General features: G+C 47.2%; 1 protein-coding gene across 6 annotated transcripts in view; it reads left to right on the top strand.

Annotated features, from left to right (window-relative positions):
• The window catches only part of STX1A (syntaxin 1A), a 291,032-nt gene that overhangs the window by 235,129 nt on the left and 28,542 nt on the right, over positions 1-27,361 (top strand). For all 6 annotated transcript variants that reach the window (XR_002103078.1, XR_002103079.1, XM_019546399.1 and 3 more), the window contains one exon: positions 14,675-14,783. Coding sequence is in view for 4 of the 6 variants with exons in the window: in XM_019546399.1 (XP_019401944.1) it covers positions 14,675-14,783 (109 nt within the window). In the remaining 2 variants the exon portion in view is untranslated. The remainder of the gene's footprint in view (positions 1-14,674; positions 14,784-27,361) is intronic.

Below are 27,361 nucleotides of genomic sequence, written 5' to 3'. Positions count from 1 at the left end.
ATCTTGCTGGGATCCTACGACCCCAGCTGACTTCCTGCCCTTTGGGCAGGGGACTGGACTTGATGATCTCCCGAGGTGCCTTCCAGCCCTAATGTCTATGAAATCTATGAAATTAGTTACAGGTGCGATACGGTATGGGTTAGAGAACGTTTGTTTAGAATTAGGGTTTAGCCAGGAGGCTTATGTTTGAGTTACAGCCAATTGGCTTGGGTTACTATGTTGGTTGTTTGTGTTTACTGTTGGCTGGAGGACCAGGTGAGGCTGTAGGGGTTGGAGGAGGCCTCATAGGAGCTCCCCAGTAGTGTGGGGGTTCCTGGCGCCAGAGAGGGCATCACGTTTTGGGGTATATCAACGCCGGCCCCAGTGTGGGCAGTATTGTGAGTGGAAAGCCCCAGTGAGGGTGAGGCGAGAAGCCCCAGTGGGGCGCAAGACCCGAGAAGGGGGTCTGGAGGCCAGACACGGCTACAGCCACCTGAGCCTCAATTGAGGGAATCGCGAGGCAAGGCCCCAGTGCGGGCGTGAGCACGGAGACAGGCCCCAGTGTGGGCATGAGCATGGAGACAGGCCCCAAAGCAGACAGTAGCCGCAGGAGAAGCTAGGGAGCGCCCGAGAGGGCGCCGGCAGATAGGGAGACAAGCCGGAGAGTGTCCATGAGGGCACAGGTAACAGAGACAAGGCAGAGAGCCCATGAGGGCCCAGGGACTGTAGGGTCCACGCATAGCCCCTAAGGCTAGAGTACACCAGGGCAGCTAGACAGAGCATTGGCCAAGATACATCAGGGCACCGTGTCAAAGTAGATAGAAAAGGCAGCCTCCCCTAAACACTTCAGACACCAAAGACATGGCGGGCGAGACGGTGAGGGTGCGTCAACACCGACTTGACACAGTAGGGGGCACTAGGGGAGTTCACAGCACCCCTAGGTCCCATCCTGCCACAGGGCCACACTGGGAAGAAGCTCTCTATTGCTGGCCTCTGATTGGCCAAGGGCTCCCAGCTGGTGATTGGATCCTCCTGCTTTTCGAAGGCTTCCTGTTTCCTGTGGAAGCTGCCTGAAGGTTCCTGCTGCCCTTTGTCTCCCCTGTTTTCTCTTTGTTCCTTTATCCTGATACTAGATCTGACGAACCATTGCTAACCCTTTCACCTCTGCCTCTGTTTTGCAACTTGGGCTGCTTGGAACTCAGCCCTCCCAGCGGCCTGACCCAGCTTGCTCTCTGACCTTGTCTTGCCTGTTGTTTCAGCTTTGATTTGGATTCTGACCCTATGACCTTGACCTGGCTCTCCCTCAGACTCTGGTTATCAGCTCATGTTATCAGCTCTCGTTATCAGCCCATGCCTCAGTGCATGATAGTTTGTTTGGACCTCACAGGAGCAAAGGGGCTGGTACCTACAAAATGGACACCTCAGGCCAGCCTCTATCCTAGAGCTCCCCTGAGTGGGAAAGAACATCATTGCAGGAGCAATAAACGAAGTTAAAACAAGAGAACCGTGTCCTGCAGGTCCAGGCCAGTCAGCTAGCAGTGGAGAACTGGGACTTACAGGTTCAGTTGGCCCAGCCAGTTGATGCAGTGATTGCTTGAGTTTGTCAACTGCAAGTGAAGAATGACTTCCTCCAAAGGCACTCACTGTACCCACACTCAGTGACTCCCACTGGGGCTGCTACCACTCCACCCTCTCTCACCAAGCCTCTTGCATTTATGCCCTTTACCGAGCCACACTCACTCTGCCCTGATCTGTTGAGCAAACATGCAGGCCATTAGGCTTGTCTCTGTTCTCCTTGGCCAGCCCTGGCACAGCCTTCTGGGCCTCTCCTGCAACCCTCATCTACCCTGTGGCTGGGCAGCTAGCCAAACACTGGCCTAACTCCGCTTCAGTGGATAACACAACGCACTTGTTCACTAATTGGGGCCAGTGACTTGCCCCTGCCACTCACGGCTCCCTCTATACTGCCTCACTCAGTCCCTTTTCTCGGCCAGAATGGCCGATCTTCTAAATAGGGCTTTTAACTAAGATCTCTGGGGGATGGGGAAACACTGACTGGAGCATGCCCGGGGACCGGCACACAGGAAAGCTCTGAAGTTGGGGACACTAGAAGAGCCACTCTTGCAAGAGCTGAGGGAGTGGTTCTCCCACAGTGTGACAGGAAATTGAGGGTCTCAATTGGAGGACTCAGGTGCCTGTACACTAATGCCAGGAGCATGGGGAACAAGTAGGAGGAGCTAGCACTCCTACTCTCCAGTGGGCATTATGATCTAGTAGGGATTATGGAGACCTGGTGGGACTCCTCAAATGACTGGAGCATAGCTATAGAGGGCTACACCCTGCACAGAAGGGACCAAGTAGGGAACAAAGGTAGAGGCATAGCTCTCTATGTGAAGGAGCAGTACACCTCCTTGGAGGCTGACACCGTCTCCAAAGAAGAGCAGCTCAAAAACCCTCTGGGTCAAATTACCTTCTGGGGCAGAGGCTGTGGTGAGAGAGACCTAACTGTCGGTGTATACTACAGACCACCAAACCAGGGGGAGGAGCTTGATCTGGAGTTCTCTTGAGAACTGGAAGATGCCATGTGTGCATGGGACATGGTCATCATGGGTGACTTCAATTACCCAGACATCTCTTGGGAGGAACATGCGGTTAAGTCGGATCGGTCATGTTGCTTCCTGACCTGTACTGAAGAACTCTATATGACTCAGAAAGTGCACTGGGTTACCAGAGATAATACTCTCCTAGACTTGGTCTTGGCCAAAGAAGACAACCTGGTGAGCAACATGAATATATGTAGTCTGAGTGACAGCGACCATGAAACCATCACATTCACTGTCTGTTGCAAGGCAGGAAAATCAGCTAGCAGGGTTGAAGTTTAAGACTTCAAAAAAGTGAATTTCAGTAGACTCAGGGCAATAGTAGGGGAAGTGCTATGGGACCAGGGGCCAAAGGTGAAAGGAGTGCAGGAAGAATGGTCATTCTTCAAGGACATGATCCTCGAAGCACAAGAAGTCCAATCCCATGTGGAGGAATGTTAACAGAAGGGCTGGTAAGTCCTCTTGTTTTAATAGGGCTATCATGGTCCTCTTGAAAAAGAAGGAAGAGGCATACAAACAATGGAAGCTTGGGACAGCCCCCAAGGAGGACTATACAACAATGGCCTGCACTTTCAGGGAGCAGATTAGAAAGGCCAAGGCAGTGACTGAATTTAAATTAGCAACAAAAATCAAAGATAATAAGAAGCCCTCCTTTAGGTTTGTCTAGTGCAGGGGGGGGCTGGACCTGATGATCTTGTAAGGTCCCTTCCAGCCCCTAACAATCTATGAATCTGTCTGTGAATCTATATCCACACTGTCCTAGAAAGATTATGACAATGTAGATTACATGCCAAACTGGGAAAATGTGTGCCTTCAATCAAACAAGCATCAAATTTCTGGGATTCATGTTAGTCCCCAGGTGGCATCAAGATGGACCCCAAGAAAATGAAGTCAGTGCGATTGGACATCCCCATGTTCAGTCCCAGAAATACAACAATTCCTGGGGATCACTAACTTTTTCAAAAGATTCATTCCAAACTTTGAGTAGTTGGCTGCACCCCTCAACAGACTGGTCTGAAACGTGCTTTAAAGCACTACACTGTTTCTTGGAAGCCATTGGTTCAGTTCTCTGGTTCATGATACTTTGTGTGACCTTGTCTTCTCTGGGTCCCAGTTCCCCATATGTACAACTGGAACGATAACACTGCCCTCCTGTGGAGGAGGGGCCCCGGGCTGTGTGGTGCTTGGATACTATGGGAACATGAGTGAGGTAATGGTGATAGATGTAGTGTGGGAAAGTCAGTGGTTCACAAACTCGTGTGGTAATGCTGCTGATTTCCTGCTCTGGGGAAGTAGGCTTGGCCCGCATGAAAAAAAATGATTTCTAGAGCAATTTAGCAAAAGCAGTACAATGTGGTGAAACAATGTATACAGGCCCTTAAGCCAGCTTCTGTTGATTTTTTGCTTAGATTGATAGGAATCAATTTGACTAAATCACTCTGGGTGCATCCAGACAAGTGGGAACATGCATTTCCCCTGAGGCAAGTAGCCATGGCCCACCTTGTGCTGCTGCTACTTGTCCCGCTTGTGCCACGCGTGCTCTGGCGCGCAGCAAGTTACCCCAGGTGCGGGACAGGAGGCTGGGGCCAGCAGCTGTGCTAGCCCCAACAGCCTTACCTTGAGTCCTGGGGGCCTCCGAGAGCTGCAGCCACAGCGCTCCTGCAGCTGGGAGCCTGGCCAGCGGCTGGAACATAGCTCCGGCCAGCCAGGCTCTGGTTTTGGGCGGTGCATTTTGCTGCCATGTGTGCCACCCTGCTTTTTTTTTGGCATGGGTTTTTTTTTACCTTGGGATCTCTTGGGATCAAAAAAAACAAAACAGCCCATGCTGCAAAGTAGCAACATGAGGAATACCTGCAAGTGCAGTGTGTGGCGCCATAGATGGGTCTGTGGCGCCACATACTGCACATCCGTGCTTGTCTAGATGCACCCTCTGAGACTTGTACAGGGCTTCATGAATACTCCAGTCACTAGTGTGAGGTAAAGGAGGACGGAGTTTTACAAGCTTGCCTGCCGCTTGGTGGTAAGTGCCCGTGTGCAAGATGAACCTGCAGTCCATTCATAGCAGCTTACCCTTTTTTCACCAGGTTTAAATCTATGAGGTAGGAGTGTGCACATGAGCAGTAACTGCAGAACAGCTGCCGTGCGGCAAAGCCCTGCTTTCTCTACCTTCCATACATCCATATGAAGAGCTTTTAAAGTAGCTTAGTTGAATCAGGTCAACTTTCTAATGTGAGCAAGGCCCAAGACACTGCACATGGCAAATCTAAAGCAAGGTAACAATGAATTCCTGGGGCTGCTTTTCCTAGCCAGGAGTGGGCTTAGCCGGCACTGTAGGGATTCTGCTTATTCTGTTCCTGACAGTGACCCTCTCTTAAACCTATTTCTAGGCTAAGGGAATACCCAACATTTTCCTTTTGCTTGGAGGGAGAACAGCCAGTGCTGCACACCCACTTTACCCAGCAGGATAGTGCTCTCATGCCAATCCTAGCAGCACCTTCTCGAAGGAAGTGGATGTAGTGCTGTACCCTTGTGGGCTGGTCAGGAGGGGAGTCTGGGAAGCAAAGCTGTGTAGAAATGGTGAAGTCCCAAGGATGCATATACCCTGCTTTGTCACTGTATGTTGCTAGTAAACCAATCTGACATTTCTTGGTGAGCTGAACTCTAGCGTCTGCAAGCTCTTCATGATCTGCACCAATGTGACTGCTGAGACTGTAACTTGGGGAAGAGCAGGGTGGCTTTGCACTGAAGAGATTCATAGGCTTAAAGCGCCTGCAGTATTTGAGCATGAGGTGCTACCAGTTCTACTTGGGCCTTCTCCTGAAGGACAACTCTAGCATTTCTTCAAAACTTTATTTTTATTTTTTACTCTGTAGTTGTAATATACCGTTAGTGACAAAGAGATCCTTAGTCATTCTGGTGCCATACCACATGGCAAAATGCTTCCCTCCCCACACAGTACTATTCTCTTTTAGTTTAATACTGACATGGTAGGACAGTGCCTCATATGGTGTATGATTTTTTTTGTTTCATTTGCATCTGTCCCAACGTATACTTCCTTGTGAACAGCCCAGCCAGTGACCTCAGCATAATGCTAGGAATAGCATTTGTCCATTATTGTAGGTTCCCTTTTCTTGCTGGTTCTGCAACACTGAGCAATATAAAGTCTTAGCTTTGTAGAACAACCCATTGGCAGGTGAGGCAGACAGAAGGAGCAGGGGTAGAGAGAGGCAATTGTGATGGGCAGAAGAAAGAGGTTTTCCTGACCAAATTCTTATAATGGGAAGGTTTTGAAGATAAGTTAAATCTGAAGGCAGCCTTATATTCCTGGATTCCTACAGAAGAAATGCTGAAATGTGGGCTACACTTGCCATAAAGTATGCCTTTTCTATTTTGATGCTGAAGGGTCATTTTGTGCTCAGCCACCTGGAATCAGGAAAGCACAGCATCAGCTCTTGCAGGGGACCTACCCACTCTGCCCAATGTAACTCAGGGGTATAACTGGCCGGTTCTGCTCCCTGGGTCATAGGAGAGCACACAGTGCAGGGGCAGCAGCTGGAGGTTCACTGCTGCAAGAGAGGATGTCGCTGTCACAGAGTGGGGCCTAGGAGCAGCCATGATCCCACTAGCACCCCCTACCGTGTCAGTTAGGCAATCCAGCACCCTCTTATCTCACCCGCCACATCTTGTTGTTCTGTGGCTCTAGAAGGGAGGCTGCCTTTGATCCCCTAATACACGGTGTTATGCTGAACTATCCCCCGTTCCGTATGAAGTGACTCGGTGCACCCCAGCCTTATGGGCAATGCGTGCCTCCAGCCTCCCCTTTAGCACACCCCAAGCCTCGCAGCTCTTCCGGACATTATCAGGTCCTTTTCTTTTCCGCGCCCTGCCTGGCGCCCCGGGCTTGTCATGCAACCGGCACCCCTTTCTCTGGCACCCCTGTGCTTGTCATACAACCGGCGCCCCTCTATCCGTTAGCCCTCTCGGGCTGACAGTACTCTTTCCAGTTGAGCTCAGGCAGCCAGAGCCTTACCTGGCCTGTCTGACCCTTCGGAGTCCCCACCACTGTGGAGCCCCTCTGGGATTCTTTTCGGTCCACACCCCTACTGGGGTTTCTATTAATTCCCAATTGGGCTCAGGCAGCCAGAGCCTTACCTGGCCCCTTTGACCCTTCGGGGTCCCCACCACTGGGGAGCCCCTCTGGGATCCTTTTCAGTCCACACCCCTACTGGGGTTTCTATCAATAGTATATGCCCACTCCTGGGGCTTTGCTTAAAACCTGCCCCCCACCAGGGCTTCTCTCTGTACTCGCCCCCTCGTGGGGCTTCCCTCAAGTACACACCTGCTCCTGGGGTTTCTCTCTGCCCCCTCTGGGCTTTCTATAGTCATGGACTCGCCCTCTCCGGGCTCGTCTCTCTAGTAGCACCCACCCTGGGCTTCTCCTTGTGTGGCTCTCCCCTTGGAGCCTAACACAAGCCCCTGCGGGCTTCTCACTGGTGCTCCTTGCAGTGCGGCTCAGGTGGCCTTAGCCGTGCCTAGCCCCCAAAAATCCTCTTTGCCCTTCTCAGGGCTGGAGTCTTATACCCCAACTACAGTGCCCTCACCAGCACTGTGCCCCTCCCCAGGGCTGGGGTAGTACACCCCGCAATGTAGCACCACACTCCGGCACTGGGAGCACCCCCACTCTACTGGGGCGCTCCTAAATGAGGTCTCCTCCATTCCCTACAGCCTCTCCCAGTCCTCCAGTGTAATAGTAGCTAAACAGAACCATAAGCCAAACAGCTGAAACACAACAATAAGCCTCCTGGCTATAACATAAGATCTAAGCCCACCGGGCTCTCTCGCAAAGGCCTCCCAGTCAGGGCCCTCTCCACCCTCACCATGCTGTAGCCACTTAGGTGGTCAGGCTGCAACAATCTGCTCTGCTCTGCTCTGCTCTGCTCTGCTCTGCAGCTCCAGCACCTCAGGCTGCCAGAAGGGAACTGCTAACTAAGGCTCCGGCCTGGGCTGTTTATAAAGGCCCGGCCCTGCCCCTTTCTGGCCATGTGACCAGCTCGGTTGCTCCAGCAACCACCACCTGTGCTGTCTCAGGGAGCTTCAGCAGGCCTTATTCCTTCATAGGAACAGGGGACCTGCGTGACCCTGTTGTTGCTGCCACAAGGTGCCCGAGGGAGGCAACAATTGGGTTTGTTGCCCGGTGTGCATCGCGCCAATAAACGCACTGGGGGGAGAAGTAGACAGAGTTTATTTGAGCTCAAGTAAAAGGCTCGGGGAGACTGTATTGTCTCAAATCCTGTGCCCCTAGCCCTGCAACAGTGTATATTTATACCCTTGTCACTTTCTGCAGTATTTTTCCACTAGCTGGCTCCCACCCTGCCGCCCCGTTCCACCCCCACTTCTCTCTCTGAGCGGTGCCTTGCATTCCACAGATAACAGTTTTAGGGAGTTTCAGCTTGCCTGCTACTCATCCTGTTTTTCCAGTATTACAGGAGGTTACAAAAAGTTCAAGGAAAGGGTTACAAAGGTTCGGGGGGGGGGGGCCTGGCTCGCCTGGGCCTAGAGCAGAGGGGCTTCATCGACACTCGTGGTCTTCCATCCCTCTGAGTTACCTAGGGTTATCCCGGTGACACCAGCACTGTGACAGTCACCACCAGCCACTGCTCTTCCACCATACACTGCTGCTGCCATTCTGCTGTCCTTGCTGCTAGATCCAAAGCTGCTGCAAGGAAGGCACAAGCTTTTGACTGGGGGCAGGGAGGGGGGAGGAGATGGGACAGGACGAACAGGAGCATGAGACACCCTTCTAGCTCTATTCTGGTGCCCCTTCCTCTCTGCTTAGGTAGCACATGGGGCTCATACCCAACTTGCCCACCATCATTATGCTACTGATGTAACTGATCAGCTCTATCTGCCTTCACCTTTGGCTATGCACAGAAATTCACCTTTTTAGTTAAGCTCTTGCAATAATAAGTGAGCATAACTTTGTGTGTGCACACTCTCTAAAATTTATGTAAACATTTTTAATATTTAATATGGGTTTTAAAACCATTGTAGTTTAAATAGTACAAACCCCTAGGGGGACACTTTTAATTTGGGTCTCATTAAAACTGTTCTTGTCTTAAACTGGAAAGCGTATATCTATGCAGGAACTTGACTGATTTAACTGACTGTAGTTTAAATTCACGTCAAGTTTTTTAATTGTCTGCATGAGAAATTTCATCCAAGTTCTAACTGTGTCCACACAGAGGTTGGCACTGATTTAATTAAAATCCATGCAAGCTTTTACTGTGAGCAAGCCATAAATAAGAGGCAATAGGGAGAAAAGCAATGTGTTCAATTCTGGTTGTCAGCAGAAGTAACTTTATATTCCACTTTAGAGGTGTGCAAGAAGCAAGCAGTGTTCCTGTGGATTATACTGTGGGTGTTGAATTATTCATGAGAAATTCAGTCAACAACCTATCTAGCTTATAAAGATATCAGGTCCTGCAGGATGGGTAAAAATTGTGGTTATTTAAAATTTAGACATATTTATTTTTAACAACTTTTGAATCTTGGATTATTTGTAATTTTTAACTAAGTTTTAGCTTTCATTCAAATACAGCTTGCCACAAACACTGAGTAAAAAATTATCTTGCAAATAAATGCATACTCCATTTTCTAGCAATTTCTATTTAAGAACAAGAAAAATATGTCAACTTATTTAATTACTTGAATTAAGTGTATAAGTACAGTGTGTCTTCCTGAAGTGCTAAATTTGGTACTTCTGTTTGCTAAACAGCTCCAGTGGACTGGAAATAAGCATGTTTGAATGGTTATCAGCCGCTTGACAATAAATCGTCTTGGAAAACAAGACAAAAATGCAAAACAAGATTAAAATTACTCATTTCAATCAAGATTTCCTGGTTACTGATTTTTAAATCTGGCTCAAATAAAAAAAGACTCTCCACATGTTTCTGGTCTTCCTAATTGCAGGTAGGGCAATTAGTTTCTTAAGCATGAGGCAAGTGTGTCAGACCTGAAGCTAGCTGAAAGGACTCTTATTATGGGGTTTGTGACTGGTGCAGAAGAAAAATTGGATTTATGTTTGAAAATGAAGTGCTTTACTCTGGTACAGCAAACTGAACATTTCTTTAAACTGGTCTCTAATGCCTTATTAAGCAAATTAACTGGGGTTCCGTTGAAAGAAACCACGTTATGCATACCAGCACTCAGGACACGTTTGAACTTCTTTGTGCATCAGTGACACTTGGTCTTAATACTACAGCAGATCTCACTGCAGAGGGTGTTAAAGCATCTGGGGGAATATGGGGAAGCTACAGACACATGCTTGAACAAAAAAGTGCGTGCATGGTGGTAGTAAATATGGGAAAGATGGATGGGTTAAGGGTGGCAGTCACTAGCATGGAGGTAAAGGTACTGAGAATACCCTTTGACATGGGATTTACAGGAGAGGAGGCATGGGAAAAGACCACTGCTGAAGTACAGGTGATTCTGGACTCATGGACATGCGTGGGGGACAGATGAGAACCATGAAAGTAATTCTGTCTCCAATAACACTGTCCACAAGACTGTTTTTTCTGCCATCATGATAGCAAGTGTGTTGATTACAGAGAGTAACGCGTGCACCTTATTTTTGAAAGTCCAAAAGGGAAAGGTTAGCTCGGACTGAACCATCTAAGATGGGAGCTCCAAGGATGCATACTTGTTTATGTAAAGCCGGTGAGTGCATCCTCCCAGACAACGGTGGTAGAGGAGATGAAGGCTGCACTTTTTGCATGGTATTTACCAGAACTATGTTGTGGGAACTGAAGATACATAGGGGATCAATTCTGTGCCTGTGTGCATAGGACACTGCCTTCTTGGCAAAATATAGGCTGGCAAAAGTGGAGCTGCACCTGTTTTAATGCTGCATCTTTTGGTAAAGAGGAACAGGACATAGCTGGGCAACAAATCTAGTGAGTGCCAGAGGACAGTGGCTGACCAAAGAAGGGATGCTGTATGGCATCTTACTTAAAAATTTTACAGATGACCAAACATGCACCCATTTGCAAAAACATAACTTAAGTTTATGGATGATGTGGAACTTGTTGGTGTTTAAAATCTAGACTTTTATGACCCAAGGTTGTTTAAGGCAGGCGTGAGAAAACTAAATAAGTATAATGGCCACAAATGTGCCCACTATGGGAAAGAGAAGGCAGGCGAGGCCTGGCAGAGCACTTTATTTTGTACAGAAGTGGCAGCTGGGAGCCATGTCGGATGGACAAGGATGAGGAAAATGGACACATTTTCTTTTTGTTTATTAATGGTTGCTTTTGTATGCTGGTGTGGGAGGTGGTGGGAATGGAGTAGCTTGAAGAGCATGTAGCTACAAGGAGCATGTTATGTGGTGTGGAAAATTGTTGGGGTCACCTGAGGTCTACAAATATGATGATTATGTTATGTTATGTTATAGTTATTGTCATTATTAGTCAGCCTAACCATAGAAAGGAGAATATACGAGATGTCAGTGTTTTGGTGGGGGCGGGATAGGAGGGGTGGGTACAGAGGGGATGGTTAATGTCTGTTTGTGTTGTGGCAGTATAATACAGATACAGTTTACAGGGGTGTTCTTGCTTGTTATGTTTTGAAGCATGTGATACTTTTGTAGTTTTATTTTTTTAAAGCCTCTCTAGATCTCGTGCTCTTGGTATTTTGGCTTCTGAGCCTGCTGGGCTGTCCTTCTGGAGTCTGGCTTTCAGGAACTTGGCTCAGCTTTGGTTTCTGACTCAGCCGGTGGCTTGGACTTTGCCTCTGGACTCCTCCCTTGGATGTGTGAACTTGGTCCCTGACTCCAGAGCCCAGAGTCAGCCTGTGACTTGGCCTCTGCCTCTGGAATCGCCCCGCAGATTTGGTAACTTAGACTCTAGCACCTATCCTCGTCTGCACGCCCGTGGGTCCCCCAGCTTCTGTCTCTAGCCCTCGCTGAGTGGTCTATTCACTAGGCTGGATCACCTGCAACCAGGTCTTTACATGTCCTGTAGCACAGCTGACCTAGCATAATCTTGTCATGAAACCAAGCGTCTGATTGCTGCCGGGAATCCAATGTTGGGGAACAGTAACTATTATTATCATTTTCTTTGGTGCTTCTTCAAACTCATATTTGAAAAACCCTCCCATGGCACTAGGCGTGTTTACTTCTGACTCACAGAAATGCCAGTTCCAGTAATGTCACCAGCTCCCAGAAAATTAACGTGGAAACACTCTGTGGGAGATTCAAAATTGTCCTTTATGTTGTTAATCAGTCAGGTGCAAATACATATCCCTACCCCATGTCACACCCCAAGTGCCCAAAAACATCTGTGCAACCAAGAGTAGTCACAGTGTATGATGCTTTTATAGCGGGGGAAGTCTGTTGGCCTATCCTGCACCACAAGAAGTCTCCTGCAGGGGATTCCACACGTGGGCTGGGGCATGAGAGATGTGTGCCCCAGGTCAGGGTATAGCACCTGGGGCCATTATCCCACAGGACTGGGCCCCTGAAGCCATGGGCGCAGCAGGGTTCAATCCTGCAAGACAGCAGCCCCAGTGGCATCTGATTAATTGGATCTGCTGCAATGGAATGCATCCAGGTCCATCTGATGCTACAACAAGAACAATGTCTCTCTCTACCTGTACTGTTGAGTCCATCTCTTCCCTTTTCTCTTTTCCACCCCTCTGCATGTCTTTCTCTTTTTCCCCTTTTTATCAGTGGTCTATTCTCCAATCATTTGCCTATTTTCCCTTTCTCTCTGCCTCCAGTTGCTTCCTGGCCCTTTTCTCTCCCTGTCTGTGACTCATTTCACAGGTATTATAAGAGTTAATGAAAACTCTCTCTCTGCTTGAGGCATGTCCATTAGCCAGTCACAATTTTCTCTAATTTGTTTACTATTGGCTTAAACCTCTGTGAGTATTAGTCACTGCTTGAGTTGTGTCAGTTGTGACTGGCAGGTTCGAGAAATAATAACCATATAACTTACCTTATTGAAGAATCATGCAAGTACTTCCTGCACAACACAAGTGCATAGAAAATTTGTTGCATGCATGGTTGCAGATGGGACTCTGAAAATTTCAGTTGGAACCAGAGAATCAGCATTTTTGCACACCCAAACTTTGTCCCTTGTATGAACAGCAGGTCATAGCTCTGCAGTGCTAGAGGTAGTAGAGATGTGGTTAGTATCTGTATTGTAATTAAGCTCCAGTTAATTTTTATTCAGTTGTTTTGGAACAGTTCCCTGTAAAATGGAAAAAAATCTCACTAAGAGCATATTGGTTCTGTTCTGCTACATCTGTAGTTAGTCTGAAAGGTGGCTGATTTCAAAAGAACAATCCCAATCTCTCTGTCAAACAGAGAGCAAATAGCATGCTTGGGGATGTAGTTATCATCATGCTATGCACCCACACAACTGGTGCTTAATGGTCAGGCAGGGTTAGGTGTCTTTTTAGAAAGAAGCATCCATTTGGTCTGGTGTAAAACATATTTGGTGTTTAAAAGGGACCCTGCAGAGCTTTGCAGCAGCTCCCGCCCGCCTGCCCCCTCCCCCCTGCTGTGGGAGAGATGGGCTGATGGCAGAAGCAGTAAGGGGCCCAATCTTTTTTTGTTCTATGGAGTCTGCCCACACCCCACGAGCTGTCAGCAGGCCGAGTGGCCCCTGAACTATGGGGAGTCCTGGTCCTTCCCCCTGCAGTGGTGCTATCCCCTGGGGCCACTTGGGTGGGCTGCTAGTGGGTGGGTGCTGCCCCAGTTCAGGCTCAGGAAACAGTTGGATCGGGCTGGGTGCTGCATCCAAGCTGCGGCAGCACCCATCCACTAGTCACCCGCCCAGGTGGTCCCGGGGGGCACTGCCACTACAGTGACTGAGCAGCCGCTTAAGAGACTAGGTCTTGTTTTCCTTGTTCTTGGCTTTTACTTATTCGGCTGGTATCCCTACTGAAGGAGCTACAGGTCTCATGTGTTCTCAGATCTGTCTCCCCCTTGCCAAAGTTTTGTGCATCTACTTGAGACCTACCTTCACATATCTGTCTTCCTGTGAGGACTGACTCTATCATAAGCACCTTAGGCTAAGGGAGAGAAGGCAAGAAAAATGCCCTGGTTCTTTCTGCTCACAGTGTCCTGGTTTGCAGCTGGAAGTGAAGTAGTAATCTGGGGCTCAAACATTTAACTTGTCAGCTCCTGAGACTGTGCCCCTACCTCCTGGCCTCATGATGGTGAAATTCAAAAGCATGCATTTGTGTCCTCAGTTTCAAGTCAGCTCAGTGATGGTCTGTCTTTATGTCAGTGTTGCCAAGCTGTATTCTCCCTGAACAAATAATAGATTGCTTTTGACATGCAAGTAAAATACCATTGAGTTTATGCTCCATTTAAAAATAGCTCAGGAGATGCATTTCAGTTACTATTCAAATATGAATATTTTCTTCACCACAGCTGCCCAGGAGGGCCAGCAATCTTCCTTTTGATAGTTCAGTATTAATCTACTCTATGTTTAGTTCTAGCAATGCCAGTTATTGGTAAATGCTCCAAAATGCATCTTTAATTTATAGTTCTAGACCCATTCTGGCTCAGTCCTCAAGGTTCTTGCTAAGCTTTCTATTCAAGCAAATCACAGTGGATTAGGGGGAATTTGAAAAAGTCAGAAGTAAACTCTGAATGATATTTGGCTTGGTTCTGTGTTTACCCTTATGTGATCCTCACTTCTAAAGCAGATCCATGATGTTTTATTTTTGTCAACCTAGCTAAATGCTAGTCTCCTAGGACAAACGCAATGTTTCTTTGGGTAGGCAAGTGAAATACCTCCAGATTTGCACTTTGGCTGACTTGTATTTGTGGCAGGCTGTCTGATGTTACCTGCTTGTAGTTTTTTGCAGATTAAACGGAGGAATTCTTTTGAACAGCATTCACCTGTGTCACGGTGTCAGGATAGATATGTCACTGAAGAGGCTAAATATGGTTGCGGTGGAGGTATTTTTAGCTACTTCAGCTCAGATCTGTGAAGGTCTCACCTTAACAAAAGCCCTAGTGAAGAACTGTCCTTCTCCATGCTGCACTAAGTAAAAACCAACTTTTTGTGTTCTTCCTTCTCCAGCATTCCACATTATCACGCAAGTTCGTGGAGGTGATGTCGGAGTACAACGCCACGCAGTCTGACTATAGAGAGCGCTGCAAAGGGAGGATTCAAAGGCAACTGGAAATCAGTGAGTAAAATCACTTACTAGCAGAACAAGGCAGCTTGAGCTCCTGTGCCCAGAGTCAGCAGTCAGGTTCTGGTATTGATTGTCTGTTAATTAAAACGGTGCTGGATTTCAGCGTTTCATGTCATAACAGTCATGTTTTCAAAATGTATTTGTTGTTGACTTGCATTGGATTTCACCTGGCAAGTGACAGAAGAGGGTCTCTGGGCTCATTTACCAACCCTTAGTCACAGTGTGTTAGAACACGTGCTCTGTCCCCCTAGGCTACTCACGGAGAAAGCGTACTGATTCTGTGATTTGCCAGCATAGAAAATTGAAGAGCTAGCACTCGCTGTCAGGTGGAATAGACTCCAGTGCATTATGGACCTCCTCCAACAAATACAATTCCACCCATTGCTGAGGGATGAAGTAACCTTTTAAACTGACCAGGGAGAACATTGAGCCTTGCATTCACATGCATAGTTCCTACTTTATCCCCAGTCTGAGATCACTCAGCCAGTCGGACTCCATATGACATGGCAGCTCCATAGCTGCTGGCCCTAGCAGTTGAAATTAGGGGAGACAGTGAAGTGTGACTTCAGTACCCTACAAGGTAATAGCAAGCATGTGGAAGGGGAAAATAAAGCTGTTTCCTGGCTCAGGCCCTAGACTCTTCCCCATGTTTGGCAGCATTTTTCCTGCTCACAGGCTGCCATCTTCCCCGGGCATGCTGGGAGGCCCTTTATTTTGTGATGCTAACAGGAGAGGCTGCACCAGTGCTACCCTCTTTTGCAAGTGTGGGCGTGTGAGGCCTGGCACACGCTGTAATTGCTTCCATGTTGGCAGCAGGCTGTCAGAGTGCTTGAGAGAGGCATGCATAAGCGTCAATTAATCCCTTCTAAATTAGCAAGAAGAGAATCACTTCCAGTGTGTGGATTGGGTTCAGTGATATATTTATTGCTTAATTAGCTGTCCCGTTTAAGAAAGCTGAGTTGTTGGGTCTTGCTGGGGTGTCTCGCCAATGTCTGTGTGAAGCTGGCATCCTCTCCAAAACTGCTTTTGCTCATCTCTGCATTTCTTCTAGTATCAAAGTAGCAGTGAAAGGACATGGTTGCTTTCAAGGCAGAGGACTCTGTCATCCCAGGCATTGAAGAAGGGGTTTCAGGTCCTTTTTGAGGCCATGGCCAATGCAGCTCTGGAACCAGTGACTATGCACTGTGACTCAGGCATCAGCAGAAGTAGAAGTATTCCTCTTGCTAGTGAGCAGCCCAGCTTTTGTATTTTATTTTAAAGCCATAAGGGGGGAGAACAGAAAAGATCTTTCCTCTTCTGCATCTAATTTTGAATCCAGACAGATTGTGCCATGTCGATTACTGAACCTCTACATTTTTCTACATTTATATGAAGCTGGCAGATCCAGAGGTAGGAGCAAAATCTGACATTTATTCCATGCCAACTTCCATTTAAGGTGAACTGAAAAGTATATTCAAAATAAATGTGAAAAACAAAATGAGATATAAGATCCCAGGACATTTACTGCTCCCAGTACCACTAAACTGTTATAGGAGAAACATGAACCTTATGCTCAGTTTTAAGCAGGTAGAAGATTTTGAGTTCTCTTCTAATCTAGACTTTCAGTCATTCTCATTAGAAGCTTGTTTGGTATTTGCATGTGAGTAGAGCAGCAATTCTCAACCAGGGTGTTGTGGCATCCTTGGGAACCTTGAGATCCTCTCAGGGATGCATTGGTGTGTCAAGCAAGTTAGCACTGTTAAGTGTGAAGGCATGATTTATAAGATAAACTCCAGTATTTCAAATAGAAGTCTATAGTGTCAAAAGCAGAGTGACCTGTTGTGGTCTTGCTGAGTTCTTTGCAGTAGAATTGCTCTATTTTTACGTAGTCAGAAAAAGAATAAAAAATAAGAGCTGGCATTTTCTGAGGGTGCCTCAAATCTAAAAAGGTCTGGACTAGAGTGCAGTTTTTATGGTGGTACAAAACTCAGGCAAACAGCCTTTTGTTGCAAAACAGGTGTTTACATTTTGTGATGGCAGCAACCCTAGTCAGAGTCTGTGCCACCTTTTTTGCAGCCAACATATATTCCCTTATGAGAGAACCATGTTTTCATCCTAGATATCTGCTATTTCATGGTGCTTTTGTCCATCACTCTACTCTTGGCAAACTTTACACTGCTGTATGTACAGTCTTAATTAGGTGTGCATCCCTGGACAGCATAAGCACTCCCTGGCTTGTCTTTTGTCTTGGGCAGCCACTATCACCTTTGTGAAGTATGTATCTGTCTCCTGACATGGGCTCTCAAATCTGTTAGGAATAGTATCCAGGCCTTTTAAACAAAATTCTGCCTTGCACACACAACTCCTCACTTGCATAGTAGTTGGGAAGTGGGGGGGAGCCTTTAGTGGTATTTGCTCTTTTAGATCTTGGCTAGCCAATATCTGTGAATTGTCTTGGTGCTTGTAGCACCCCATTGTGGTTACTACTTTATTGGATTGCCTGGAGGCTCCCATCAGACACTCCAAATTATTACAGCATGTTTATAAACTCACTCTCCTGTTACAGTACTCTGGAAGGGCACCTTGCTTAGCAATGATCTTCTTGGGCATTGCCTTATCCTCACCGCAGAGTGTTACAATCTCAGTACTGATGCACATTGTAGTCGCTTGGATACACTCACGATGGCTTGTGATCAGACTGCATGTTCACCTACAGCATCCAAAGATAAAGTGACAAAATTGTTCCGTTTCAGAAGGCACAGACAGGGGCAGCTTTCTCTATCTGAGCATATCTCCTCTTAGGACTGTCAGGCCTCTGCTTGCAAATGATGCGAGCTTTTAGCTTTGCATCAGTGCTGCTCCTAGGTCTCTTTGTGAGCCATCATGCTGCAGCTCCAGCTGTCCTGCAGAGTTGGAGTGCTTTAGGACTGGTTACTTGCTTAGGAGTTTCTTTACTCTTTCAAATGCTTGCTGTAGGAATTCCCTTGCTGCATCATTTTCAGCTTGTTTGGGTGTGGGTAGATCTAAACTGGAAAGATAGCTGGCCCTTCCAATGAATTGCCGGACCTCCTTCTCCTTTTTCTTCAGTATTTCCTTAATGTGTCTGTTTTTCAAGGTCCAGCCAGAGTTCTTCAGAAGTTCACGGCTCCTCGGTGTAGCAGACCTCAGCAATCCTGAGCTTCAGCTCATCAGCATTCAGACTAATACTCCAGCCCTGAACCTGGTTAATACTCTGCTTAGGGATGCGGTCTTGGGTGACTTCTTCTTTGGCATCATCTTCTCCTGCTGTAAAAATGTCACTAGCTGCAGGCTTGATTCCGGAGAACTCCTTGTCTGTAGGCCAGCCTCATTCATACCCAGCACTACTTGCCCACAGGCCTAAGGCAAAGGCTGTCAAGTGGCTGGATGGTTCATCTAGCTCAGTGTTGAAAGGGGAAACAATACCTCATTTACCACAGTGGTAATATGGTTTTCAGGTATAAAATCTTGTAGTCACTGTGCTTATTGGCAAGTAGTACCATCCCCTCCAACCAGAGCAACAAGCTGATTCTAGGGAGACTCCCAAACCCTTTGTTCATAGTACAGATTTCTGCTGTAATGATGTTAGTTGGAGCACAAAGCATGGCTGTGCCAGGAGAAGCAAAGTCACATGGTTACTGCCAGAGCTCAGTTCACTCGGGTGCGAGCATGGTTTTAGTCTTCCAGCACAGAGCAGCACTTTGCTAGCGTGAACTACATCTGCACTACCAGCACTTTGCCAAGTATTGTACTGGTGTTCTGGATCAACAGAGCACTCCCCATGGAGATGCAACCTTGGGGAGTGAGGGACCTGAGAGGCTCAGACCTTTTAGTGAGCAGTAGGCCCAGGGAGCTCACACAGAAGTAAATAAGCATCTTCTAGGGGTCACCTTGGGCTTCTCCCTGCCAACTCGTCCAGCTGGTGCTGAAATCTTGTTTGAAGCAACAGTCTCTATTCTCTTCTCAGCAGCCTTGCTGCCTTCCCTTCCTCCCTCACTGGGCTTGCTGTTGTTCCCCATGACATATGGTAGCCCCCACACTATCTAAAAGTGTGTTTGATTGGAGCAGCAGGATCCTAACAGAGGAAGGTACCTCAAAGCCCCTAGTGCACAAAGCCCTGCCGCCATTGGCTGTCGTGGGGAAGCAGTGCTATCTCATAGCAATCAGCTGGTAAGAGAGTTTTCAGGAGCAATCCCCCAGACAGAGAAGCATCACAGGTACTTTGTGATCTAGACCTCAGCAGTTAGAAACACAGTCCAAAGCTTCATTTCCACAGGTAAACCAGAGCGTCATCCTCCTCCAGGAAGCCTGGCTCCTCACCCGCAGCCAGTGTGAGTGAGGGGAATTCCTCAGAGCATCAGGCTGTAATTCTTAAAGAAATCTGCCAGGTGGTTTAGACATGGAAGTGCCTCTAGAATAATGCAAAGCACATGCCCCCTCCACAGGAAGGGCCTATGGTCGAAGTCTGCTACCCTGGTCAGTGGAAAGCAGATCCTGCAGGAACATTTCTTCCCCTTTAGGACTTTTCTATGTTTTGTGTAGTAATAGTATGAATATATTGTGTTAAGAAGATTTTGTAATGTGGACAAGCTCTAGGGCAGTGACACTCGGTCCTCACTGACTCATCAGCCATGTGAGCAGTCAAAATTAACCCAAGAGCTGCAGCAACACATACATCCCTAAGCAAGTTGTGGCAAACATGCTCCAGTTCGAAAGAAATGTATGCATCTTGACTGGCATTGTGGTGCATTAATTAGCAGAAAAGCCAGGAGCTATTTTTCCTTGCTCGGGACAGTGATTTGGAACAAATGTATGTATAGCAGCAGTGTCCAGGAGTGAATCTAGCTGGGGAAGCTTTGATGGAACATTTCTCACTGTTCACGGAAAGCTTGTTTCCATAGCTGCAAAACCCCCCTCTGTGAATAAAAAGTTAACAAAGCAACAGCCCCAGTCAGCCTCATGGTCAGAAGCACTGCCTGGAGCAGTTGAGATGAACAGACAGTTTCCTGTGAGCATTTACAGCTCAGGAATTTCTTCAAAATGTTCTTTTCAAGCAGACTCCTGGCCAGGACACGGAGCTAGTAGAGAGCTGGATACATCCCTAAACTTCCTTTTCAGCCAACAAACCCAGGGTATAACAAGTGCCAGTGGATCTACATGCAAGGCTAGCCAATAGCCCATGTTGTAGAATATACAAGCGAAGTGATTTCTTCAGCTTCGTCAGAAACATGGCTTAGGTTTCCTTTTAACCAGCAGAGCCAGTGAGTTCCTGGCTGCAGTTTCCTTCTGCTCTGAAAACTGGGGCAGTCAGGGAAAGTGTTGCCTCCTTGCGTTTGAGCTCTGAGACACATGCTTGGTTCTCTCAGTGCCAGCCTGTTCCTCACACCTCCTCTCACTTTTCAGAGGAAAGATAGTTGGTGGACAGATACAGAAATATCTCTCTGCTAGAGGGAGGCTGGCTGCCAAGTGTCTTCCAGAGCTTAGTCTCATTGTCCGATTTTTCCTTCTACCCCAACTAGTGAGAGCAAGCTGTCATGGTGAATGGTGAGCGCCTCAGGGCAGGGCTCTCATGCTAAAGTCACCAGCTGAGGGAGTCATGGCATGTACCTAAGAAGTACAGACAGCCCTTATTAAAGGAAAGCTACTGTAGAGTGTCTGCTCCAAGCCTGCAGCATGCCTGTCGTAGGATATGGAGAGTACTGTTTTCAGCAGGAGGGGTTTTTTAGTATGACTCAAGGATGCTTCTCCAGAAGTGGACCTCTGTGGTCTTGGCGCCTTTCCTTTCTGGTTCGTTCTTCTTGTTTTATGTCCCACAAACACTGATTACTGATGTTTTTTTAGAAACTATCTTTTTTTTCTTTTGGCCCTCTTGTCTAGTGCTCCGGCCCTCAATCCAGTCCTTGTATTGAAACTGATCCCATGCCTGCTCTCTAATCGCTCCAGAGCAGCTTTTTGTATTCTTTATTAGATAAATTTGTACAGCCTCACCTGCTCTTCATCCACATGCCAATCCACCCGCACTCTCACACTGCTACAAAAATCGGCAAGGCACCAGATGTCACGGAGACTTAGTAACACGTGTCCTAGAATTCATGACAACAAGACAAATTCTTCCTCATCCAGTCTCTTGCTTGGGCTGGGCTCTTTTTAGACTGCATCAGGACAATCTGACTCATCTTCAGTTAGGAACCGTCCTCAAACTAACGCTTTCTGAAGTCAGAACAGCATGCCCTACTTGTGATGGGAGTTGACATTTTTGTATTCCTCTTTCCCATTTTGTCTGTTTCAAGAAATTACATTTTAAATCTAATTTGGTTTCTACTCTGAAAGATGGGCAGAGGTAACAGGGCAGCTCCATGCTCTGGGCAGTGGCCCCACATGACGCAGTGTTGCCAGCGGTGAAGCTGCAGCCCGCAGCCAGCTGCAGTGGTGACTGTTTTTGCATCCCCCCACATTCCCAGTTATGTTGGTGGAGCTGCATAAAGGTCTCTGCAAGGGTCATTTAGCCTTGATACATAAAGCAGCAGTTGGTAATGTTTTCAAGCAGCAGGCTGGAATGGCGCAGCTTGGGTCCAGAAAAGACCTGTCTGCTGCAGTACCCAGCTGTGGTACACCATAGGGAAAGCTCCTTCCCACCCATTGTGATATACTGTGGTGGGGTATAACACAGCACAGGCAAAGGCCCCCACCTCTGAAGCCCCAGTTTTGCCAGCTGGATCCAGTCACTCTACAGGCTGTAGGTTGCCAATCTCTGCTCTGGCATGAAGGGTTCACCAGTGCTTTCACAATAACTTAAACCAGGGCTTTTCTTCATCTTCTGGCTGAGTGAGTGTAAATGAGCAAGTGTGTGTATGCATACTAATATTCACATATGTTTTAACAGTATATTTTCTTGTTGGATTGAGGATCCAAATACAATAGATTTTCCTGCTCTAACAAAGTGTCAACAAAGGAAGTGAACAGGTTGCAGATTGTCAGGCTAGCCTGTTATTTAAGATGCAGACATACAGCCTGGCTCCTGGAACAAACTTGCTTGAAATTTTTACAACAGATCGGGTGATTTAGAAGCAGAAAGAAGAAGGGTTAACAATTTCTCATTCTGAGAGAGTCTCATTGCTGTGGTAAGCACAATTGACAAGTCAAATTCACATGCACTTCTTTATCTGCTCCAATAAGTTGCTTTTTGTAGAAGGAGGTAAAAAACAAGAAGGAGGGGATATTTTATGCATTTGCTGAGATGCCAAGGGAGGTCTGAAAGCTGAAATGAACCAATTTGATTTGGCCAATTCTGGAAATGATTTGCATCAGTCAGGGCCAAATTAATACTTTAGTGGGCCCCAGGCAAACAAACTCATAGACCCCAGGCTGGTCAAGACCGCCCCCTCCCCACCCCAGCACTGCTGCCTGCAGGGAGCAGGGCTTGGAGCTGCTTCTAGGAAACAGCTGCCACAGTGGGAAGGCCAGTGGAGGGGAGGGGAAGGGAGTCAGACAGGGCCATTCGCACCACCACCACAGAGAAGGACCAGGGCCCCCCGCAGCTCAGGGCCTTAGCCATATGCCTAGTTTGCCTATGCGTTAATCTGGCCCTGGACTCAGGCTAACTCTTCTTTGAGTCCTTCAAACTCCCTAATTATAATGCTGGGTTAGTTGTCAGTGCATTTTTGTCTTGGACAATATATCTCAGACCAGGCTATTTGGCTCTGAACAAATGATCCATGTAGATCCTAGTGAACTAATAAAACAGTTTTTTCTTCCCAGATCAAGTTTAGATAGAGCAAATGGACTAGGCCTGTGCTGCCCATGCAACATACGTTCAGTCTTTTACGTGTTAGAGATGCAACAGCTATACTATGGTACAGTGCAAACCACCAAGCTTTCTTGTTTCACGGATATACTCCTCAGTTATCACTTCTTTAATATACTGTAGGAAACATCCATTGATAATTTTTCTTTACCCCAAGGAGTGAGCATGACCTTATCTTAAGGCATTTTTGAAATATGGTCCTTTCTGATATCACACTTTCAGACAGCAAAGACTAGTTTTTAAAACATGAAAAACAATTGTTTAGGTGCTATTTGAAGTTCTCTTGGGACACTTTATTTAGCCTAATAAAGGTAAGAACTTGTATGTAGGATTATTTAGTTAAAATTCAAAACATATTTCCCCGTGGTCTTGCTAGAAAGAGGATAAAAACAAGAAAGTTCACTTTAATATGAATGAACTGAAAAAACAAGAGAATCTCTAAAATAAGGTCTCACCACTGCTCCCTCCCGCTAACTGTGTGAGAGGGGAAAGTCTGCCAACAGATCTGTGAATGTATCTCTTAGCATTTCTCAGTTCATACAGCTTCTGTAGATTCAGCAGAATTTTGAGGTCTCCCAGGGTGACTTTGGTTTTGTTTAGGAGATTGCTGGAAGAGAGCAGTACTCTTCTTTCAGTGGCACAGCTGCTTTGATAGTCTTTTGGCATTTTTCTCTTTAACATGGTTATCCAGCAAATGGCATTGGCATATAACTTATTCCTTTTATCCTTTTCTTAAAAGAAAGTTGTATAATTTCTTCACATCATAGACAGTATTTCCCTTGTAGCTGGTGCAAGGGCTAGGGCCCTCTGGTGCCAGAAGTATTAGCTGACGGCCCCACTCCCCGTTCTCATCACTCCCGGGTTCACCTGTCATCCTTGGTCTTAAGTGATATGGTGAATGGGAATATACCTGGTTTTCCATGTAGTCCACCATGTGGGTTAAGGAGAGTCTTGTTGGATGGTTTGCAGGGCTCCTCCTTCCCTACACCCTGCCCACACCCCTCCAGACAAGATGTTCCATAGCAGATGTTACTCCTTTTCTGTCAAGCCTTGTACTGTAGTCTCTCTGACTTCCTTTGCCTCCGGCATTGCCTCTTGAAGTTGGAACACCCAAGGCGTTCACCCTTTAAGCATCACCAGTCCAAACAAATAAACAAAACCTGGGCTTGCCTTGCCCATTTGGTGAGTTAATCCAACCAGTGTAGTAGCCCTTCTGAAAGCCTGAGGGGTCTTGCTGCTGCAGGCCTTCCCCTCCTGCTTGTTCCCCAGCCTTGTTCTTTCGTTCTGGCTACTCCCTTCCCAGTTCCCTGGGTGCTGCCCAACTAGGGCCAGCCCAGCTTCTCGTGGCCCTCAAGCCAAGCTGCTTGCCTCTTGCTGCCTGCCGTATCTTGTGTCTTGTGAGGGAGGGGGTTTCCACGTGGCTCCACTCCTCTGGAGCTTCCCCAGTGTTTTCCCCCTGCATTCCACCTTCAGCAGCTTCAAATGTGATACATGTGGCCCCACTTGCTCCCCCCCAAAAATGACTGTCCCATGGCTGTTGCGTGCCACATTCCCCAGTTGTTCCTCATTCCGTGCCTGGTCTGGCCGTCCTCCCGGTTTGCAGCCTGGGTAAGCAGGCCAGGAGGAGCTTTTCTGGATGCTGCGTCACCTGGTAGGTGTCCTGTGCCTGAGCCCCTGCTACATTCCTATTAAGCCATATGACTTTATTGATTTCTCCTTTTATAAAGCAATCTCTTTCTTTAATGTTTCAAGGTTCTGGGTAGGTGCTTTTGGTTGTCACTATGCCTTTTCCTCCTTATGCCAAACCATTCATGTCACTGGCTGAGTGGTATGTCACTTTGAAGGAAAATAAAATCTCTACAGTGCTATAATTCAGTATTCAAGGTCCGTGCATTCTTTGATTGAATATGTCTTTAACTTCCTGTCCTTTGAGGCTTACAGTAGAGCAAGCAACATTATTTTGAAGGAGCAAGAGATCTACATAGGTAGTGACAGCATCTTTGATTCAGAAAGCAGAATCAAGTATTAAGCTTAAAGTTTATTGTATTAAGATGTACTTTTCCATAAGAGATGGTTTAAAATCAAGGTGCGTCTTATATACTAGTGCTACATAAGGAAAAATAATTTAAATTGTTTGTAATAGAAGTTGACGATTTCATGGCCACCTGTGACAGGAGTATCTCTACTGGAGCCTCTCTATTGGTGACTCCGCCCCCCTGTTATGGGCCAACCACCTGCTTACTCTCCTGCCATGCCTTGATCTTAATTGATTAATTAATTGATGTAATTAGTGGGGGCTGCCCATGTTATTCACCCCGGTGGCCAGGGGATGCCATGTGCAGCTCCTTTTCCTCCCCTACACCGCAGCCCAGGCCTTGCAGATGGGACTAATGTGTTTTTAACCTGGACCTTGCTGTAAATTTGGCCCTCTTCGTGACTTCCCTGGGCTTCCACTGCCCTGTCTCATCCAGGACCTTCCTGGTGCTCTGCTGCCCCCTCTTGGTGGGGCTTCCTACCACCTTCGCTCTCTGGGCTTCCTGCTGCCCCCTCGTCCTGGGGCTTCTCGCTGCCCCCCCCCTCGCTCTGGGGCTTCTCACCATCCCCTCACTCTCTCACTGGGGTTCCTCTCTGCCCCTCGCTCTGGGGGCTCTCAATGTCCGCGCCCTGGGGGCTGGGGTCAGTGCACCCCAAAATGCCATGCCCTTTCCGGCGCCGGGGTCCCCACACTGCCGTGGAGCCCCTATGAGGCCTCCTCCAACCCCTAATAGCCTCACCCGGTCCTCCAGATAAACAGCAAACACAATACACAAAGCCCCTGGGCTATAACATAAAAGAACCTAAACCGTCTAGCCAAAACAGCATTCAATTCCTACCGGGGGATGCTCCAACCCATAGCAGCAGTCAGAGGCTTTTCCCCTCTGTCTGCCCTGGCCGAGCTCCTTCTCTCTTGGCCGCCAGCGGGGAACTGCCCTCCTGGCCTCACGCCTGGGGTTTATATGTGCCAGGCCCTACCCCTTCCTGTCAGCTGGCTCCCCAGCAGTTGTCCTAGCACCCAGCACCTGTGACTGGCTGCCCTGGTAACTAGCAGCTGGGCTTCCCTCCCTTCCACCCTCCGCTGCTAGGGCTGTCTCCCGAGCTGTTTCTGCTCTCAGGTACAGAGCACCTGCGTGCTCTGCAACACCACCCTCCACACACACACACACACACACACACACAATTTTAATCTGTTTGGGTGTATCTTTTATACTGGAAAATATAGTAGTTGGGCTGGAATTCTTGAGGCATGAGGAAATATGATTACCTGCATCTTGAATACTTTTCTAGATCTTGCATCTTGTTTGTCTAAAAATAACAAGTTTTATAATTCTCTACTCTCACAGCAACTTGTTTGCTGTTGCCACACAGTGAGATGGGAATTGTATACACATGCAAAAGCACAAGAAGTTTCCTTCCTAATAATAGCTGAAAGACCCCTATTCAAGACACTGGAGCCCTAATATCTAGAGAATGTGGATTTCAGTCTTGGTGCATTGGAGATTCTCTAGGAAAAGTGTCTTGGAGTGCATATGATGATCTCTCATTTTCTGATCTCCCATTATCTCCACTTCATAATACCTGGATTTCATGGTTCACTGAAATCCTGATTGTGACTTAGGGGGTGTGCAAGGATAGATAGAGAAAGTGATTGGTTCCAGACTGAATAGGTAAAGCAAGATCTGTAGTAATTTCTTACCAGTATAATCAAGGCATTTTTTATTTATGTTTCTAGAGAGTGTGGCATGAAACGATTTCCAAACAAGTTTATATACTGCTACTCCCCTGGTCTGATAGATCCAGGAAGCATCTACAGTTATTTTCCCAAGCAGGACTCATACAAACAGACAAATCCTTTCAGTAATCAGAGATCAAGAATAGCTCCCTTTTTTTTTTTTTTTTAATTTGCTATCTTGGCTCAAACCCCCACCCAAAAATCTAGGAAAAGAAGCACTGCCTGGGTGTTCCAGTGAGAACAAACTTCCCCACTCACAAGCAGTGTTAAACTATAACAGGGTTTGTTGATGGAAGAAGAAAAATGTGACAGCAAACAAGTCTTGGGGAAACCCTTAGTAATCTGGAACCCACCGCAACCAACTGTTAACAGTTTATCACAGTCAGTATGTTCAGAGTTCTTGTAGTCCCACACGAGATGAACTTGGTAGGTAGTAGAGCTTGTGTTGCTGCTAGCCCAGGCTTTCCCCTTGCCTCACAACTGCTGGGGGGGAGCTGTTCTGCTTTTGCTATTGCCACTCCTCACTGAGGAGTGCCCGCTGTTGCCGCTCCTCAGTGCACCGTTGTTGCACACAGCCAGCGGGGGCACTGCTCCGCTCTGGTTCCTCACCACCATTCACTTCCCTTGCTGCACAATTAAGCAAATTCAGTGATTAAGCCTAAATCTAACCCACTAGCAACTGTACCCACAGGTACTCCAAGGACTTGAGTTTTTTAGAAAAAAGTGGTAACAGGTCCCAACCAGATTTGTACATCACAAGTACTCTTCTTCCTTGCAAGGCTGGATGGCAAAGTGCAAACCATCACTTTGGGATAGCTCTATTCCCCTGAGTCTTCTCCTTCACTCCGCTTAGACCTCCACACAAGTCATGATGAGTGCTGACCCCTCAGCAACCTTTGTCCATCTTTCTCTTACAGCATCTCTTACCATTTTATAAATTTTACAGTTTTAGAAAGGAGGCCAGTGTGCACACACCTGACTCACCCAGCCCCTTATATT

The sequence above is a fragment of the Crocodylus porosus genome, unplaced genomic scaffold (assembly GCF_001723895.1).
Source record: "Crocodylus porosus isolate Cpor-Errol unplaced genomic scaffold, CroPor_comp1, whole genome shotgun sequence".
In the NCBI taxonomy this organism is placed as follows: domain Eukaryota; kingdom Metazoa; phylum Chordata; order Crocodylia; family Crocodylidae; genus Crocodylus; species Crocodylus porosus.
This window is presented reverse-complemented; position numbering and strand designations above follow the sequence as displayed.